The sequence below is a fragment of the Vidua chalybeata genome, chromosome 7, assembly GCF_026979565.1.
Source record: "Vidua chalybeata isolate OUT-0048 chromosome 7, bVidCha1 merged haplotype, whole genome shotgun sequence".
NCBI lineage: Eukaryota > Metazoa > Chordata > Aves > Passeriformes > Viduidae > Vidua > Vidua chalybeata.
In genome coordinates, this window is record NC_071536.1 from 814344 (window position 1) to 833075 (window position 18732).

The following is an 18732-nucleotide window of genomic DNA, read 5'->3' on the forward strand; positions in this document are numbered from 1 at the left end:
TAAACATCTGTGGATATTATGCAAAGGCCCTTTTTGCTTCCTTACCATGGACTTCACTAGCAGCAATTCAGACTGCAACAGTGGGGATTTTAAAAATGATTTTTAGTGAGCAGCTGATTCTCCTGGTTTCAAGCTGGTAATCATGGAATCACAGAATGGTTTGGGTTGGGAGGGAACTGAAAGATCATCTCATTCCACTCCCTCTGCCATGGGCAGGGATACAGATTGCTCCAAGCACTGGTCTTGAACACTTCCAGCTGTTCATGCTCCTCGTCTGTTCGTGTGAGAATCCGTCTGCCATGGTGAGTTTTTTCCTATAAATTATTACCCTGGCATGGAGGATGGCAGCCCACATAATTACAGTATCCCCCAGCCACTCCCTCTGCTACACCTGGGAAAGCTCACACGAAATGTAAGGAGTTTTATGGGATCCAACCAGCATCATTGCCCAGGAAAAAAACACAGACACCAGCAGATTGGAAAACAGCATATGATGACTTTCAGCAGGCTCTCCCAAAAGACAGAGGGTGGAAATGTTGTCCATTGACTCGGAGATTCCAGGTCAAAGGATTTACAATCTCTTACACACAAGAAAAATCACTCAGCAGACAAAACACTGCTCCAAGGGAAAGGGTGGGGGAGGGGAGTGACATGCAGGGGGTTCCCACGAGGAGTTTGACCTCATGTTTTGCTGATCACCACAGAGCAGGTGGGACATGACAGACCTTTAGTCAGAGTCAGAGCTGCTGCTTGAGCTGCTTGAGCTGCACGAGCCACCAGAGGGCTGGGGAAGGAAAACAACTTTAGGACAGCAGGGAAACGAGCCTCTGTCACAGCATTCCTGAGATGGATTAGTGACCCTGTGGTGGCTGCCCCATACTGTGGGAGGGTTGGAGGTTTTTTATTATTTTTTTACGAGACTCTTAAGGTCAATAACGGAAATTTCAGAAAGGTCTTGCTCTCTGCCAGCAAGGACCAGCGTCACAACAGGTCACTTCCAGAGCTGTTTCCCAGTGAGAGGAGCTGTTGGTAGGATTTGTTTGAGAAATGCTCCCGCCTCCAATGTTGGAAATGGGGCCTTGTTTAGCAGTTCCTCATTCAGACTTGCTCAGGATGGTGCCCATCCCTGGAATGGTATTTTCTGCAGAATCTACTCTAAGCACAGGGAATTGGTTTGGTTTGGTTTTTTGTGAGGTTTGGTTTGGTTTGGTTTGGGTTTTTTTGGTTTTTTTTTTTTGGGGGGGGTGATTTTTTGGCGGGGTTTTTGTTTTTTTTTGGGGGGGGTTGCTTTTTGTTTTTTGTTTTTTATTTAAGGAGGAGCCAAACAGTTCCTCTGCTGCAAGACACTGAGTGAATGTCCATTATGGGGGCATGACTTGCACTTAAGTGAGCAGGACAAAGTCCTGGGATTTAATACACTGCATGGTGTGCCCCAAGCCACTTTAAATGGCTTCAAGGAATTTCATGGATTGCTTTTCAAATTACTCACTTATTATGACTCATTCTTGCCTATTTATTATTCTAACGAGTTTCCACATCTAAAAAAAAGCCACTGATGTTTGGGCAGTTTGCTCCAGCCACTACAGGGTAGGAGCGGAGAGTCCCAGCTGCTTAGGCCAGATGCTGTGGTATGCTGGAGGAGGTCCTCAGCAGAATTAGGGAAGGGTTCACTGCTGTCCTACTCTTACCTTGCCTTCATGGTGCTTGCAGTGCTTCTTCTTATGGTGCTTCTTATGGTGCTTCTTATGGTGCTCCTGGTGCCCGTGGGGGTGATGCCCCAACGGGGGGTGCCCATGGGGGTGCTGGCCAGGTGGAGGAGGGTGTGGGGGGCAGACTGCCACACTGCCAGGGTAGGGACCTGTGCTAGGACTGGGGTGTCCTGGAGGGGCAGCAGGGCAAACTGCAATGCCACCAGGGTAGGAGCCTGTGCCAGGACCAGGGTATCCTGGAGGGGCGGGAGGGCATACTGCAAGGTACGGTTGTGGTGGGTCTAGGAAGAAGAGGAGCCTGTTAGTGAGTAGAGACAGGCTCTCCCCAGAGAGACAGTGCAGGGAGCTGGTGTACCCTTCCACCCAAAGGGCCCACCCCAGTCTACCTCTTCCTGACAAAGGACACTCCACACCCCTTTGGGATTCAGATAAACCTCCCAGGTGTGTGTGGCCATGGTATAGAGCTCCCCTCTAAGCCCTGATGAGCATGTGGTACCTGCAGCCCTGCCTGGCCCCACAGCCCCTTACTTTGGTTGGGGTCACACATCCTCAATGGTTTCCAAGCTGAAAGGGAAGGACAGGCACCATCAGTCACCTCCTGCCATGGGACATCACCTGGCCAGCAGCTGGGACCTGTATCCTCTGTCCCACATGTCTGCCCCCAGCACAGGGACTATGCTCGCTTCCCCCAGAATGCCATGCCCTCCCCCAGACCCCAAATGCCATTCTGTCCCTTTGGTGACAGCACCAACCTCCAGAGAACTGTCCCCCCCCTCTCCATGCACCCACAAAGCCCAGGCACATTGTCTCCATTGTTAATAGAAATAAATCCACGCTGGCCCAGCCTTGGTGCTGAGTCCGTGTCCTCGTGGGCCACAAGGGACTGGGGACACGTGCCTGGGTGCAGTGCCCACCATGGGGACAGTGCACCCTGGCCCACGGGTGCCCATGTTCCTGCTGCCCACGTGCTGCCCTGCACTCACCAAACCTGTGGAAAAGGTCCCAGAAGAAGCAACGCCAGCAGCACTCGGGATCCCAGTCCTTGGCACGGCTCTCCTAGCTGTAGGGCATCCGTTAAATAGCGGGGCCCTGCCCCTTTGTGAGCAGGGGTGCGGCAGGCAGGGGTGACACCAGAGAGGTGACACTGCACTGTCACCATGGGCACGCGAGAAACGTCAACATGCCACTCCCAGCCAGCACAAAGGTCCCACAAAGGGGATAATAAACACAGGGTGGTAATTCCAGCTCCCGGCGTCAAGGGAGGGATGGAGTGAGTCAGCTGATCCCACCATGAACCCTGACTCGGTGCTCCCCACTCAGGCACAGTGTCTAGGAACAGGGGTGACCTTCCCACAGTCAGTGGGGTGTGGGGGGCTGACACTGCTCAGGGTGCTGCCACGGTGTGCGGGTGGAGGACAGAGTATCTGCTAACACACCCAGTCAACAGGGACAGGAGGCAGGGCTGGGTGCCCTGATTTTCAGGTTTTCCTCTTGGAGGATCTATGAGGAGGGTGTAGGATTTCTCCCATCTCAACCCACCCCATCTCCCTGCTAACACCTCTGATGGTGCCTCATGTTTGGCAGTGCTCCCTTCCTAGGCAATTCAACAGGTTGGAATGGTCACAAACAGCCTGAAAGACACCTGGCAGAAAGGGACTGTGCCAGGTCTTGCCCCAGGTCTCAGGTAGGAGGGTGTTTCATGCGGGTTTCTGGACACAGGGACTGTGCAGGGTCAGGAGGTGCTCATGCACAGGGATCTCCTTGCAGACAGTGCTACAGGGATCCTGCCATCCCTTCTGTTAGGATCACTGTGGTCCCAGGCATTGCCAACCCAATCCTCTACCCAGTCGCCCCAGGGATCAGAGGATGGAGCCAGACAGCAAAAATCCCCCTTGTCCACGGAAAGGCATGGGGATATGACGCTGGATGTGCCTGAGCAGACCAGCTCTCCAGAGGTGAATACCAACAGAGACTAGGCAGGGACAAGAGTATTTCCCAGATGTATTTGCCACTGGCAGAACCCCCAGAGCACTCCCAAGCCCTTCTCAGGCCACCCGCTTGTCCAGCAGTGCCAGCACGACTGCCGAGCCTTGCTTCGCCTCTTCCAGCAGCCTGGACACCTTCTGTGACATCTGTGTGGGGACAAGATGAGTAATTTGCCACTCGACAGGCCAGAAGAGCCATCGTGCACCCTACGCGTCCTGCCGGCAGCAAAGGGGCACGAGGGGTTCCGAGGCGTCACCACCATCTCTGCCACCCCTCAGCCGCACCGCCAGGGGGTGCCCGCGCAACCTGCCTCACCACGAGCTTGAACTTCTCGTCCGTGATGTCCTTGAGGTTGATCATGACATTGAAGTAAGCTCCGAACACTGCCGCTTCCAGCATTTTGGCTCCCACCTGGGAAAAGTCGGGCTTGCGAGAAGCTGTCCTAGTGAACCAGCTCCACCATATGGCGCTGAAGCAGGTCAGACCCTTATGCTGCAGGACTCCCACCCTGAGCCACCCAGCAGCACGCAGCGCTTTCCAATCTGTTGGTATTCTCAGGAAGTGGCTACCAAAGAATTACTGGGTGGAAGCCACGGGCCAGTTTAGGAAGCACAGCTGGAGAGATGTATCCTGGAGGTCAGGACATGAGGGAACACCTTGAAGGACAAGTGTGTGTGAGCTGGGGCCATACCTGGATGTCAGATTTGCAGGCGAGGTTGCAGTGTCGTGCCAGCTCCTTCAGAGCGGGCCAGAGCCCACTCACCTTCTCTGCCAGGCCATAGGGCACCCCCATGGCTGTCTTCAGCCCCTGCTGCATGGCAGCTGTGCGCCTGGGAGGGGGGACAGCCCTGGGTTGAGTGCTGGGTGGCTGTGCCCCCACAGTCAGCCCGTCTCCACCAGCCCAGCTCACCTCTCCTGTTCCTCAGGAGTGTTCTTGGGCAGCTTCATGGCTTCCTGCAGGCAAAGAAAAGCATGTTTGCTGACATCATCCAGACCGTGCCTTGCATCGGGGGTCGAGGCAGGTCCCACAACTCCCGTGCTCTTGCAAAACTCCCTTATGGGACGATGTCCCTTCCCCAGGCCCTGGCTTTAGCATCCCTGGAAGTGTTCAAAAAACAAGCAGAAATGGCACTTTACCATATAGTTTAGTAGGCATGGATGTACTCAGTAGAAGGTCAGACTTGATAATCTTGGAGGTCTTTTTCAGCCTTAATGATTCTGTGATTCTAAGGTCAGAGCCCTGCTCCTAAGGAATCCAGAGGGCAGCAATCCCAGCCCTCCTCCCAGCTGGAAAAACCTCCTGTTTCCCTGCAGGATGCCTCTGGTGGGACCTCACCATATAGCTGCTGAAGGCATGGGAGTCGGTATCCACCATTGCCACCAGCTCCTCCATGGCCTGGTGGAAAGGGGGGACCAGCTTCCTCATGATGGGGTCCAGGTCCTCAAACTGCCGCTTCCCGTAGCTCATTAGCCCCACCATGCTGCCCAGTGCTGCTCCCTGCCAGGGTAAATACTCCAGTAGGACAGAGTGCCCACTGCAACCACTGTGCCAGCTCCCCTGGGCACACCCAGGACCCCCAGGCCTCTGTCTTGGTGTGGGGCACATACCAGGGCTCCCACAGCTGCAGACACGGAGCCTCCTCCTGGTGCTGCTGATCTCGCTCCGACTGCTCGCACAAAGGCACCCAGTGGCTTGGCCACCAGCCCCCTGTCCACCTCTCCTGCCTCCACCAAGTACCTGCAGCACAGGTGTTTTAGAGCCCTCCAGGCGCAGGGACACCACCACCACCACCCAGACCCTTCTCATCCAGCACTGCCCTTTCCAGCATCAACCCCGTGAATGAGTAGGGGACTAAGCCAAAAAAAAAACTCAGCCCGAGGGTCAGGGTAAGGAGTAGGAACCCCATGGGGACATCTGGTGAACACAGGTGGTGTGGGAGTTGCTCTGCATTAGCCAGGTTGGGCTGATGCAAGTAGCATTTGGTGGGACAGAAATGCCCCTGTAGCCATGACCCAGGAAGGGTGACAAGGACTTCACCTCGTGGATGGATTTCCCTTCCTTTCCCCCCACAGACTCATGTTTCACACAAGATTCTGCAGCATGTGAACCAGAGGCAGTGAAATTTATGGGGATAGGGTAAGGAATTTAACATTCAAATCTGGCCACAAAACCTGCTCCTACTGCCTGCTGAAGCAACCTGGACTTCCTCCATTCCATGTTCACAGCCGTCAGCATTTGGGAGCAGGGACCACCCTGTTCTTGCACAACACCCAGCAGAGATGTCCCCAGGCGGTAAAGAGGAGCTGGGAGCAGCCACCACTCCCAAAACTAGCTGAGTGCAGGATACAGGCATGAGAATCCCCCCATCCAGGAAGGAATGGGCACCATGACAAGAAGTAGGATGTGGGTCCCTACTCGATGATGCGCTCCCGGGGATGAAATGGAGACAGGGAGTCCAGGCCCAGACGACTGACCACCTGCAAGGAGCAGCACCACTGTGTCAGCCCTGTCACATAAGTCCTGCTGTATCCTCATTCCCCACTGCTAATTAACCATGGGTGAGTCAGCTGGGACTGGGCCACCATTCAGGGAGAGGACAGCTGGCACCACCAGCCCATCCCATTGCAGACTCGGGGGTGGTGTGCGGTCACCTCCGAATGACTGGGAGCTGTACTGATAAATCATTAGCTTGCTCTTATCTAGCACATTCCCCACAGGCTGGAAAAATCCCTCCCTCCGGCAGTGGAACAGCAGAGCCTGTCTCCTCCTTTCCAGCTTACTCCCCATCCTGGGACAGCCTCCCATAATGCCACACACTGTCCTTGAGCTCTGGGTACACCTCCTTCCCCTCCTGACCTCCATGCAGGCAGGACAAGCAGCTGCTACCCACACTCAGTCCTCATGCATTGCGGTTCCTGCTCCCTGTGCCCTCTCGGCAACCTCAGCACAATAAAGCAACTTGTCCCAGTTGCTGTCCCCCCGCAAAATCCACACTGGAGACAAGTGTCATGCCTGAGGCCTGAGCAGTCCCAAATCTCTGCTCAGTGCCACTTTGGGAGGATGGTGGGGGGGGTAAGGATGTGTCTTTCCCACGATCCCACCCTTGTGCTGGTATCAGGAGAAGCTACATTACCAGCCTGATCTTCTGTTCCTCCTCCAAGATGAAGAGTTTTTCCTTCTTGATGTAAAAGTCAGCTGCATCCAGCATGGCCTTCTTGGGAACAAGCCCTACCAGCTGAGACCCCACCACAGGGAGATTCAGTTCCTGCAAAGGACATCAGAAATGTGATCTTCCCCATAGCCCTGCTGCCAAAACTACCTCAGCCTCGTGGTCCTCATCCCTTCCCAGGACATGGGAAGCTCACAGAAAAGCTTTCAACAGAGGAGCTGGGGGCTTGCAGCAAGTTGCTGAATTTCTGGGGGTTTTGTGACACTCAGCACTTTGGCTGAGCTAAGCATGAGAGAAACCAAAGCCTGACCTGACAGTGGGGAAGAAAACTTAGTGGGAGACATTCTCTGGGAAGCCCCCTTGGGAACAAGCACCCCAGGCCACCCACCTGTGCATCTCGGCAGATCTCCTCATAGATGGTGTGGAGTGGCGTGGTCTCAAAGTCCAGCAGGTTCGTCGAAACCTGGGCCATGTTCTCCTCCTCCAAATACCAGCCAATGCCCTGCACCTTCTTCAAGCGCCCGGGCTGCCAACAACTGCCACATTCAGGGCACAGCCCAGGAGGTGTGGGGGCAGGCAGATGTGCTCCTGGCATGCCCGTGCTCTTGAGGTACCTGGTTGGGGCCGCGGCCCTGCTCACGGATGTTGAGGGCAATGCGGTGAGCCAGCTCCTTGGTGCACAGCAGATTGATGTTGTACGCAATAAGGAAGGTCCGGGCGCCCGTCACTGTGGCTCCCCACCGGGGGACAAAAGTTGGGGGCCCAAAATCAGGAGCCCACTCTGGTTTTGCAAGCTGGGGAGGAGGGAAGAGAGTGTGTGGGCTGGCACCACCCAGGAGCACATGCCACCCTCCCAAGGACGGCATCTGCCTCCCCAGCTGGAATCTGCTATGACCACTTGTGTCACCAGCTCCTCTTGGTGCAAAGGGACTACACCAGCCCCCAGCATGCTCCCTGAAGCCAGGGAAGTACAGGTCAGGTCTGCCCAGCCTGTGCCACCACCAGGCTCACCTTCTCGGGGAGCGCCTCGTACTCCCCGGCACGGATGGAGGGAAGGGCTTTCCTGCTCTCGTGCCGTGCTGCCGCTCCATACAGGTAAACTGCAAGACACAGCTGGGGGTGAGCACCGTCAGGCAGGGGCTGGCACTTTCTCCAACAGTTGGAATCATGCAGGATAGGATGGAATGTAGAGAGGTTCCTGACCTCACTCACCAGGTACACCCAGTTCTGCTGCCAAGCGCTGCCCGAAAATGTGGGCGCAAGTGACACACTCCTCCATGCTGACATTCCTCACTGGCACAAAGGGGCAGACGTCCAAGGCCCCCATCCGAGGGTGCTCACCTGGTCACGGGGCAGATATAGGAAGGGGAGGTGGGAAGAATAAGCAGACAAGGAGGGAGAACACATTTTTGCACACTCTTACAGACTGGACACCATTGCTGTGAGAAAATCATAGAATCACAGACTAACCCAAGTTGGAAGAGACCCACCAGGATCATTGAGTCCAACTCCTGGCCCTGCAAAGGGCAGCCATAACAATCCCACCATGTGCCTGAGAGCATTGCAAACACTTCTTAAACTCTTTTGGGCCTGGCCCTGTGACCACAGACCCTATTCCAGTGCCATGCTTGGTCCCAGCAGTACGGCAGTCCCCCCTGTGCCAGCCCAGCCCCAGGGCCTCTCCCAGACTCACCCGAGTGTTGGCTCATGTCAATGAGCTGCCCAGCCACACGGGCTGCGCTCAATGCCCCTTCCACCACGGCCTCAGGGGACCCCACAAAGGTGTAGACAGTGCGGTTGGTGGAGGCGCCGGCATCCACGTCCAGCAGCACACATCCCAGCGTCCGGGAGATGGCCTGTGCCACTGCATCAATCACCTGCCAGACAGCAGATGGGAGCAAGGGGGCTGAGATGGCTGGGACTATACAACAGCCATGGCTTTTCAAGAGAGGGGGTATCTCAGCTCTCCCCCTTCCCACTGGTGATGGGGTTGAGAATGGCTCCGTGATCAGTGGGGATGCAGCCCTGCACAAGCATCCCACTCCCACCCAGGGGGTTTGGGGCACCCCTGGCTCCCCAAACTCGCTATGGTGGGGGAGAGACACCTGGCTGCTGCTGCATGTCACAGCACCACCACAAATTGCTGTTCCTGAGGATACATCAGCCCACTAGCTTCCCAATGCATTTGGCTCTGCTAAGCCTCTTCCCTGGAGGAGACTGTGTTTTTACAGCCATGCTGGGTTTGCTAAATTTTCCTGCCACTGGCAGAGACAAAGTTCAGTTGAAGGCTGATGCCCAGGACAGACTCCATTAACCTTGACAGTGTGTTTTGGCACAACAACTGCAAGCAGTATTTCTCTGGGGTCTGGGGTATCCCAGACCAAGCCCAGACCTGGTGCTACAGCAACCCGCTGGCAAAGGTGGAAGAGGTCTCAGCCCCTACTTCTCATCGAGGTGCCATAAGGGAGCCGAAGCTATCTTTAGGCATTTTTGGCACTAGCCAAGTAGTGAAAAGTGCACGGCACTGCAAAGGAGGCATGGCAGAGTCTAGCAGTGGGTACCACTCTGCAGGGGGAAACCTGGCTGTCAGCAGCCTGCTGTCACCCACCCCTCAGCCCTTCCACATACTCCCTCACCTCTTTGTTATTCCCCTCTGAGAAGTTGGGGACGCATTCCACCAGCTTGGCCATGGTCCCACGGTGTGCTTGCAGCCCTCAGCCCCTGGCTTGAATCTTCACACACCCTGGGGGTTTCCTGCCCTTTCCCGTCCCGCTGCAGAGCGAAATCCTCTCAAAAGCCAGCACATTGCCTCTTTCCCAAGCCAGAGTTTCTCATTAACTGAATCGATCTGTGGCCAGGGTACAGAAAAGGGTTTGGATAAACACCATCATACTGGCCCTGCTGTGCTTGGAGCAACTCCGGGCACAAGGGCTCTGTGGGGCCAGATGGCAGCAATCACCAGCCCCAATTAAAAGATGAAGGAAAAAAAATCTGCTGCAGTCAGCAAGAGACTGTGGTTACCACATGGTACAGACAAGTCACTGCAACATGACCACTGTTCCTAGTGGAGGGGACAGCTCCACACAGGCCCTCACCATGGATAGCGGGTAAAACCCATCACCGCTGCGAGCAGGATTGAAACCTGCACAGAGAATCGGATTTCGAGTCCAATGCCTTCACCCCTTGGCCATCACACCGTTGGTGCCTCATGGCACGGGGGGCATGGTGGCCATAGGCTGCACCATGCTGCATTTTGCCAGAAAGTGGGGAAATGTCTGGGATGTCCCAAGCCATAGAGAGAGTGTGAAACAAATCTGTGCACCCTGGCTCGTTGGTCTAGGGGTATGATTCTCGCTTAGGGTGCGAGAGGTCCCGGGTTCAAATCCCGGACGAGCCCTTCCTTTTGGGCATCCCACACCATGGCCACAACACAATATGCTGCAAACATACCCTCACATTCACACTCGCACTCGCCACCTCCGCCCGGGCCACCACTGCAGCCTTACATGACCTCGGGTCTGGAAAATTACTTCCCTGCTCTGCCCCACACTTATTCCCCGTCTTCCAACCCCCTCACCACTCCAATGACACCTAAGGGAACCGCAGTGCCTGCAAAGACCTGAACCCCCTTTCCCCAGCTTGGGCAGCAGGGGGAGGCAGCAGACACAGGCATTTTCTCGGAGGGAGGAGAACACCAGGGCAGACCTTGTGTCAGGGGGATGTAGCTCAGCGGGAGAGCGCTTGCTTTGCATGCAAGAGGCCCTGGGATCAACTCCCAGCATCTCCATGTCCTTTTGCCTCTCCAGACCCCTCCACATACAGGGCCCCCACAGACTCCCCAGATGCCCCACAAGAAATCCCCGGGGCTGCCTGCGAGCACGTCTGACCTGAGATCGCCTCCTAGCACCCCACGGCAGGCGGCAAGGAAATGTTAGTGGAGATCTCTCTCCTTACCTAGGTGCTGTAGAGTGTGGAGGTACCCAGAGTGCCTTCCCCACAGGGCTCACCGTGTCTCTTGGGGTGACTATTGTCTTTGTGTGACTATTGGTGATAGGGGGGAGCAGCCAGAGAGGGAGATGAGACTAAAGCTGTCACCTCAGGGCAGTGTAGAGTGGCAGCTGGAACATCTCTGCCAGGGCAAAGGGAGGGGGCAGCATGTCCCTGTAGGATCTGAGGACCGCCAAACCAGCTGGTAGTGCTTACGGGATGTGCTGGGCTTCCTGTGCCAGGGCCTTGCGTCAGCACTGGGAGTGTTCCCAGCAGCAAAAAGAGATGGTGTTTGCAGCTGGGGAACCCCAAACCTGTGGGCAGAGAGGTAGGCAGAGGGTCAGGTGTTTTAAGGAGCACCCACTGTCAGGAGGGCCAGTGGGTGCCATTGCTCAGCTGGTGTCCTGGGTTCAACTCTCAGTGGTGCCTCAACCTGGGGGAGTATTTTTCCTCCCTGTCCCAAGCTGGGGGCACTGCTGGGCGTCCTTGTCCTGCTCTGAGCACCCAGTCAGTCCCCAATTCTCTGTCCCCCGTGACTCTAATCTGGGGATAAAATGTTTCCTTCTGCTTCCTCTCCCTTCTCACTTCACATTGGAGAGCTGGCCTAAACAGTTTCCAGAAACCAGGAAATTTGGGAAATAAGAGATACAATATATGCTGTCTGGACCCCTCCCATCTTCCCTATTACTTTGCACAGCTGGTGTGGAATCACATAGGAAAACCCTCTGGACACAGGTTGGGTGTGGGTGCGTAATGGAGATGCCTGGTGCATGTGTTTTCATGGCAACAATAAATGCCATGTTACCCTTTGCCACCCCATGGACACAGAAGGGAACAGGGAGAGGGGCAAATTAATTGCAAATGCTTGCTTGTCTCCCTGCCCTGCTGTGAAAGGGTCTGCCAGGGCTGTGCCTGCCCAGCCTTGCTCACCAAAGGACACCTTGAAGAACCAGCTCCAGTATTGCTGTGAGCAAGAAAGGACCAAAAAAAAAAAATCTGCTAAAACAAATTTTACTAAGGAAAAAAAGGATCATCAAAGAGGATGAGGTGGCTGAGTGGTTAAGGCAATGGACTGCTAATCCATTGTGTTCTGCATGTGTGGGTCCAAATCCCACCCTTGTTGGGTGTGTGAGCCCTCATGTCAAGTGAGTCTTTTGGTGCAGCTTGCCCTGTATCTTCCTGCTCTCCGTGTTTTGCTCTCCTGTGTTAAATACACATCACACCTGCTTCTGGACTGCTGCTCCCACGGGCTGGACCTGCTCCTGGTAGCTCAGGGACTGGTGTGGCCCTTCTGTGCAATGCCCCATGGAAGAAGGGTGCCTGAGCCCACCTGCCACCCTCTCTCCTGCCATCCCATTGCCTCTTCTCCAGGAGTATTGAACTGTAGGCAGGGAAGGTCAGGACTGGACATCCTCAGGGATGCTGCCCTGGAAGTCTCTGGCGTGTCCCAGAGGTGCTTGTTCTGGGGATGGCAGAGCTACTGTGCACTGGCACCTCCCTCCTGTGCCTGGAGCAGTGCTCACAGTGGAGATTCCTGGAGATGGGAAAGCATGAGCGATGGCAAGATGAAGAGGAAAGAGGTAAAAATGCTTCTGAAATCTCAGTGATCCTGCAGAGAGGAAAGCCTTGCATTTGGCAGTCTGTGCTTTGAGGCACCTGGGCAAAGGTATCGTGCCAGTCTTGCCAGTGCTTTCCCATTCTCCCCTCTAGTCTCCACTCATGAGGATGTGACCAAGCAATGCAATGGCTTCAAAGAAAGGTGAGGATGCTCAGGCTTAGCTGCCCACACCTTTTTGACCTTCACTGTGGCTACATTTCCTTCCCATGCCTTGGGAAGATGTCCCTGAGGACCAGTGAGAAGTTGCTTCCCTTCATCAGTGTCTCCTGAGCCAGGAGCCATGACCAGGCTGCTGGGAAACAGTGGCCCCATCCCATTCCACTGCCATGAGATTCTGTGATGCTTGGCCAGGTCTGCAACCCCAGGAAAGGGGGATGTCCCTGCCTAGACAGCCAGGTGCCCTGCAAGGGATCTGTGCGAGATTTCCTGGGAAAAAATGCATTAGTTTGGGTCCAGCCCTGCACAGAAACCAACTTGCGGCTGGAGATGATGAAATGGACTGGAGTGGTGGGTGCAGAGGTATGGCAGGGGATAGGATGGGACCTGGGACTTGCAAGGCACAGGCAGCCAGGAGAGGATCCCCACTGATTCCCTTGGGACACCTTTCAACACTGCCCTGGCACACACATGTCCCTGTCCTGGTGAGTGGTGACGAGTCCTCCTGAAGGGAATGCGTCACTGTCAGGGGTGCTGTGGAGCATCAGCCCACCCAGGGACCTGGCAATTACAGGGATCCTTTGGCAGCATGGAACTGGATCATCTGCAGCCCCGGGTCAGTGACTGGCATCTGGAGCCTGACTCTCCCTAGTGGCACCCCTTGGGCTCCCAGGGCTGCACAGAGTGGCCCCAAAGCACCCCAAGTCTGCTTTGGCAAGGACACAGGCAGCCAGGATGATCTGTGCCTGGGTCTGGCTGCATCAAGTTCTGCCTTCTGGCACTGGGGTGTCCCACTCATCCATCAGCCATCTGGGAGTGGTCCCTGACTGTCCTGCTGCCAGGAGGCAAGCCCTGAGTGAGAGCCCTGGATGCAGACATTCCTTGGAGATGGGATGCTGTAGGTCTGTTGCTGCTCCAAGATGTGCCCATGCCTTTGGCTTTCAGAAGAAATTTTAGGACAGGGGCAAGTTCCCGCCCTCCAGTCAGTCTCGGATACATCCAGCCCTTGGGTCACTGGAAATCAAAATGCAAAGTGCTACTGGGACTGGTGATAGGAAGGGAAACACATGGATTATTGATCCTGGGCCATGTTTTTTGTGTCCTTACCTGCAGGAAGGAGCAGGGCTGAGGTGGCCACACATCCTGGATCCATGCAGAAGTTAAGAAAATGGATCTGACATGTTTCATTTAGTGAAATTTTCTCATATTTGAGGTTCATCCAGGGAAAGTCACATCTCAAGCAGAAAGTGCTCATTCCCTGAAATGAATATGGATTGGAAAATTCAGTCTTTGTGTATCTCCCAAATATCTGCCCTTTCCCCTGCTGTTTTCCTTTTTAAATTTTCAATCACTACACAGATCTGATTATTTTAACTTCCTAACATGTGCCTTTTGTTTCTCCTACTGTCTTTTCTAGGAAAAGGACTTGTTTCAGTCTACAGATCTGCTCACATTTGACAACATTTCCCCTCTGAGTGCCCCATTACATTTATCCCAAGCATCACTGCATCTATGGATATTATTCTAGGACATAATGGTCCAATGTGAGCAGAACTTCAAGTGCTTAAACTAGATTGCAAAACTGAAACACACAGTGAGGCTGTAGTTCCGAATGTCCCACCCTGTGCCTGGAAGCCTGCAAGGGAGTCACCCAGGAAGGGCTGTTTTCCTGAGAAAATGGGAGTGCACAGAGACACAGAACAAAAAAAAACCAAACAAACCAGATTGGTAGAAGAAGGGTTTTGTTCTCAGGCTGTGGGTCCAAGGTGCACTTGTGGCACCAATTTATTATTCAAGAGTGGTGCAAAAAGCAGCACAGTAAAACTTAAACTAAAACCTCATGTTTTCCTGCTTGCCAAGTCACCATTTAGGAGATTATGAATGATGAACCCACAGCGTCCTGCCTTAGTCCAGGAGCTGCCAGGTTGCTTCTCCCTGATTTCTTTTTTTCTCTTCCAGAATGATGTTAAAAAATAGCTGAGTTCTACCTCAGAACTTTGGAAAGGCTTTGTTGCCCTGACAGGCAGGCAGAGAGAAGTCACTAGGGACCATTCAGTCCGATCCATTGTGGCCAAGTCATCTCAAGAACTCCTCAAACCCCACAAGGCACGTCTTTAACAGGATGCTCACAGCACCACACGCACATAGTACATGTGTCCCAGTACTGTCAGGGTTTATTCCAGGGCAGGACATGTTTGCACTGTCAATTGGGCTCTGCTGGTGTGAAAGGAAAAGCCTGTTTCAAACTTTCCTTGCCTCTAGAGCTCATGATGGCTCATCATGTCCTGCTTGGGACCACATAAGCAACTCCCTCTCCCAGCTGTGAGGGTGATTCACATTTAAGTGCAGGTTGAGAAGTTTGGGATGTTTAGTAGCTAACAGGCTTCCAGCAGAGCAATCCTCCATCCCCAGTGTCACACCAGAGCCTGTAATTACTGTAATTAACCCTGTCTTGACTATGTCACTCCATCACAAGGAAGGACATCTGTGACCTTCTGGCTCACTGCTACCACCCTATCCAAAGAGTGGGATGGGGGCCTCTTGGAAGTCAGCTCCCTGCACAAAATCAGCTAGTGTGTGTCATCTGTGGGGCTGGACTTCAGAGCCCATGATCACTTTGCTTTTAAAATCTGCTGTGCCTTCCAAGCAGGACTTATACTCCAGGTGAGAGGAACAAAACAAAAGAACGAAAGGAAGAAAGGAAGAAAGGAAGTATGGAAGGAAGGAAGTGCGGAAGTGCGGAAGGAAGTACGGAAGGAAGTACGGAAGTACGGAAGTACGGAAGTACGGAAGGAAGTACGGAAGTACGGAAGTACGGAAGGAAGGAAGTACGGAAGGAAGGAAGGAAGGAAGGAAGTACGGAAGTACGGAAGTTGCGGAAGGAAGTTGCGGAAGGAAGTTGCGGAAGGAAGTTGCGGAAGTTGCGGAAGTTGCGGAAGTTGCGGAAGTTGCGGAAGTTGCGGAAGTTGCGGAAGTTGCGGAAGGAAGGAAGGAAGGAAGGAAGGAAGGAAGGAAGGAAGGATGGAAGTTGCGGAAGGAAGGAAGTTGCGGAAGGAAGGAAGTTGCGGAAGGAAGGAAGGAAGTTGCGGAAGGAAGTTGCGGAAGGAAGTTGCGGAAGGAAGCTGCGGAAGGAAGTTGCGGAAGGAAGGAAGGAAGTTGCGGAAGGAAGTTGCGGAAGGAAGGAAGTTGCGGAAGGAAGGAAGTTGCGGAAGGAAGGAAGGAAGTTGCGGAAGGAAGGAAGGAAGTTGCGGAAGGAAGGAAGTTGCGGAAGGAAGTTGCGGAAGTTGCGGAAGGAAGTTGCGGAAGGAAGTTGCGGAAGGAAGGAAGTTGCGGAAGGAAGGAAGTTGCGGAAGGAAGTTGCGGAAGTTGCGGAAGGAAGTTGCAGAAGGAAGGAAGTTGCGGAAGGAAGTTGCGGAAGAAAGAAAGAAAGAAAGAAAGAAAGAAAGAAAGAAAGAAAGAAAGAAAGAAAGAAAGAAAGAAAGAAAGAAAGAAAGAAAGAAAGAAAGAAAGAAAGAAAGAAAGAAAGAAAGAAAGAAAGAAAGAAAGAAAGAAAGAAAGAAAGAAAGAAAGAAAGAAAGAAAGAAAGAAAGAAAGAAAGAAAGAAAGAAAGAAAGAAAGAAAGAAAGAAAGAAAGAAAGAAAGAAAGAAAGAAAGAAAGAAAGAAAGAAAGAAAAGAAAGAAAGAAAGAAAGAAAGAAAGAAAGAAAGAAAGAAAGAAAGAAAGAAAGAAAGAAAGAAAGAAAGAAAGAAAGAAAGAAAGAAAGAAAGAAAGAAAGAAAGAAAGAAAGAAAGAAAGAAAGAAAGAAAGAAAGAAAGAAAGAAAGAAAGAAAGAAAGAAAGAAAGAAAGAAAGAAAGAAAGAAGAAAGAAAGAAAGAAAGAAAGAAAGAAAGAAAGAAAGAAAGAAAGAAAGAAAGAAAGAAAGAAAGAAAGAAAGAAAGAAAGAAAGAAAGAAAGAAAGAAAGAAAGAAAGAAAGAAAGAAAGAAAGAAAGAAAGAAAGAAAGAAAGAAAGAAAGAAAGAAAGAAAGAAAGAAAGAAAGAAAGAAAGAAAGAAAATCCTCTAAGTGCATCCAAACCCATTACAAATTGCTCATGCTGGTCTAGGTCAGGTCCCTGTGTCCACATCGCTCATGTCCTCACTCCTGCAGCCCCTCAGCTTTCCTGCCATCCATGAGACTCCTGGCACAGGATTTCAATCCAAATGGATGTTCCTTACATTCAGTTTACATCTCTGGTCTCACCTCAGGTGCATCAGGGAGCTGAATTGGTTGTGCTGAGAGAAAGGTGGGGGATATGTCTGCTCTAAATTCTGCTGAAACACTCTCCTGCCTGGTGGCATAAAGACCTAAAATGTCCCTTGGCTTTAGGAAAGAAGGTAATTAATGCCTGTAGCCCAAATCATTTCAATCTTACTCAGTATTACATGGAAGCAAAACATGAGAGATGAAAGAGGGAACTGTTTAATCAGTCGGGGGAGCTTTCCAGGAGAAAACTGCTGGTTGTTGGGGAGTTTCAAGCTGAAGGCACACACCCACTCCCCTGGGGGGCTGGGCCACTCTATAAAATTGTTGGGACAGTGCTTGGCCCCACCACCTGCTCCAGCTGCCACCACTGCCACCTCCGTCTGGGTAAGTCAAGACGGGCTCCATCCGCTTCCCCACCCCTTCCTCTTCCCTTCCAGCTGCACAAGACATCAGGGGAGGGTGTATTTCTGCCCTAAAATGAAGAGTGCAAGGGGTTGCACTCTGCAGGATGCAGGGCTTACAGGGTCTGCAACCAAATAATCAGTTGCATCCTGCATGATTTTCCTTGCTGAAGGAGAAAACAAATTAGAACAGGACATGCCTGGGTTGCAGAGATCAATATGTCCCTGTTTATGGATGGGCATCAAATGTCCCTTATATTTTGGGATGGGATGGCTCAGTTCATGTTGTGTTGATTTAAGTGGGTTTTGCTTCAACCACATGCATCTTGTGACCACCTTGCTTGCCAAAGGCTCCCCATCAGCTCAGAGCAGGAGTGGGTCTGCTCTCTGGTCCCAGCACCTGGTGTCTCCAACTTTTCCAGACCAACCTGCAGCTCAAACAAAACTCCCCTCGTTCTTCTGAGTGGTTTATGGGGCAAGGTGGGGGGAAGCTTTCCTTTGGTGTTTCTAAACCATCCAAATTCACCCTCTAGCTTGCTCTCCCATGCCTCTTAGTATGGGAGGTATTGCGTGAGGGCTCAGCAGGGACAGACCGGCCTCTGCCTTGCTTTTACATCCCAGCTCTGGCTTTCAGGTGCACATCCTTGCCGAACCATGTCCTGCTACGACCTGTGCCTGCCCTCCTCCTGTGGTCCCCAGCCCCTGGCCACCAGCTGCAACCAGCCCTGCTTCCGCCGCTGTGGGGACTCCATCGCCTTCATCCAGCCACCCACAGTTGTGGTCACGCTGCCCGGGCCCATCCTCAGCTCCTTCCCGCAGAACACCACGGTGGGCTCCACGGCGTCGGCAGCAGTCGGGAGCTACCTGCGCTGCTGTGGCATCCCTGTGGGCTCCTGGGGGCTGGGCAAGGCAGGACTGCTGTGCCTGGGCACCAGGCTGTAGGGTGTCCCCAGCAGGCTCCTCCTCCTGTCCATGCCAGCGGTGTGGTCAGGAAAGGCAAGGAAAGTACACCACCAAGACTCGGGGAGAGGACTAAGGAGATGGCCCTCGGTTTCCCAGCAGCTGCCCCAGGAGGACAGTAGCCATGCGAGCTCATCACTCCCAAGCCTCTGTACACCTTTATCTCACTTAAGTCTTTATATTTCCATGTTCTACATGGCATTTGCTGCTGGCTGTAGATGGCAGATGATAATCATGGGGTGGTGGGGTGAGGGGCCACCTTGTAGGGATCAGCTTGTCCCAAAGTGGGGATATTTCTTTACTGAGCATGGGAAAGGCACTTGTACTCTGAACTGGTTCACTCTCCTTCTCATTAAAGACTTGCTACATCATAGCCTGAGTCTTCTGTTGTTCCTTGTTCAGGAGCCTGGAGGCAGCTTGTTGCTGCTGGGGAGGTTTGGTTTTTACATGAAATGGGGGTTTCTGCTGCCCAGCTCGTCCCTGTGCTGACAGAAGTGTGTGGT

General features: G+C 53.1%; 3 protein-coding genes and 3 non-coding genes across 6 annotated transcripts; 4 read left to right on the top strand and 2 right to left on the bottom strand.

Annotated features, from left to right (window-relative positions):
- Positions 1-476: 476 nt before the first annotated feature.
- Positions 477-2334, bottom strand: LOC128791062 (nematocyst expressed protein 4-like). Its single transcript, XM_053948411.1, has 3 exons — positions 2238-2334; positions 1689-1990; positions 477-784 (listed from the first exon to the last, which is right to left on the bottom strand). Exons 1-3 carry the CDS (start codon positions 2254-2256, stop codon positions 728-730), a joined length of 378 nt encoding a protein of 125 aa, XP_053804386.1. The 5' UTR covers positions 2257-2334; the 3' UTR covers positions 477-727.
- Positions 2335-3692: 1358 nt separating this feature from the next.
- Positions 3693-9668, bottom strand: FTCD (formimidoyltransferase cyclodeaminase). Its single transcript, XM_053948410.1, has 14 exons — positions 9502-9668; positions 8559-8742; positions 8078-8206; positions 7877-7965; positions 7480-7659; positions 7254-7391; positions 6830-6961; positions 6112-6173; positions 5304-5433; positions 5032-5193; positions 4606-4649; positions 4387-4525; positions 4011-4106; positions 3693-3841 (listed from the first exon to the last, which is right to left on the bottom strand). Exons 1-14 carry the CDS (start codon positions 9553-9555, stop codon positions 3755-3757), a joined length of 1626 nt encoding a protein of 541 aa, XP_053804385.1. The 5' UTR covers positions 9556-9668; the 3' UTR covers positions 3693-3754.
- A 522-nt stretch (positions 9669-10190) lies between these two features.
- On the top strand, positions 10191-10262 carry TRNAP-AGG (transfer RNA proline (anticodon AGG)). The gene has a single exon. It is a non-coding gene; the product is annotated as a tRNA-Pro (tRNA).
- A 318-nt stretch (positions 10263-10580) lies between these two features.
- TRNAA-UGC (transfer RNA alanine (anticodon UGC)) lies at positions 10581-10652 on the top strand. Its single transcript has one exon. It is a non-coding gene; the product is annotated as a tRNA-Ala (tRNA).
- Positions 10653-11893: 1241 nt separating this feature from the next.
- On the top strand, positions 11894-11975 carry TRNAS-GCU (transfer RNA serine (anticodon GCU)). Its single transcript has one exon. It is a non-coding gene; the product is annotated as a tRNA-Ser (tRNA).
- Positions 11976-17923: 5948 nt separating this feature from the next.
- LOC128791107 (feather beta keratin-like) lies at positions 17924-18211 on the top strand. Its single transcript, XM_053948469.1, has one exon. The coding sequence runs from the start codon at positions 17924-17926 to the stop codon at positions 18209-18211; it is 288 nt and encodes a 95-aa protein (XP_053804444.1).
- The last annotated feature ends 521 nt before the right edge of the window (positions 18212-18732 follow it).

Excerpts from the sequence above, each read along its gene's own strand:
- LOC128791062 (XM_053948411.1), bottom strand. Across the intron at positions 785-1,688 it reads GCAAGCACCATGAAGGCAAG|CCCTCTGGTGGCTCGTGCAG; the intron begins GTAAGAGTAGGA and ends TTCCTTCCCCAG.
- FTCD (XM_053948410.1), bottom strand. The coding sequence starts at position 9,555 with ATGGCCAAGCTGGTGGAATGCGTCCCCAACTTCTCAGAGGGGAATAAC. Across the intron at positions 7,392-7,479 it reads AGGGCCGCGGCCCCAACCAG|CCCGGGCGCTTGAAGAAGGT; the intron begins GTACCTCAAGAG and ends AGTTGTTGGCAG. Across the intron at positions 4,107-4,386 it reads CCTGCAAATCTGACATCCAG|GTGGGAGCCAAAATGCTGGA; the intron begins GTATGGCCCCAG and ends GACTTTTCCCAG.
- LOC128791107 (XM_053948469.1), top strand. The coding sequence starts at position 17,924 with ATGTCCTGCTACGACCTGTGCCTGCCCTCCTCCTGTGGTCCCCAGCCC.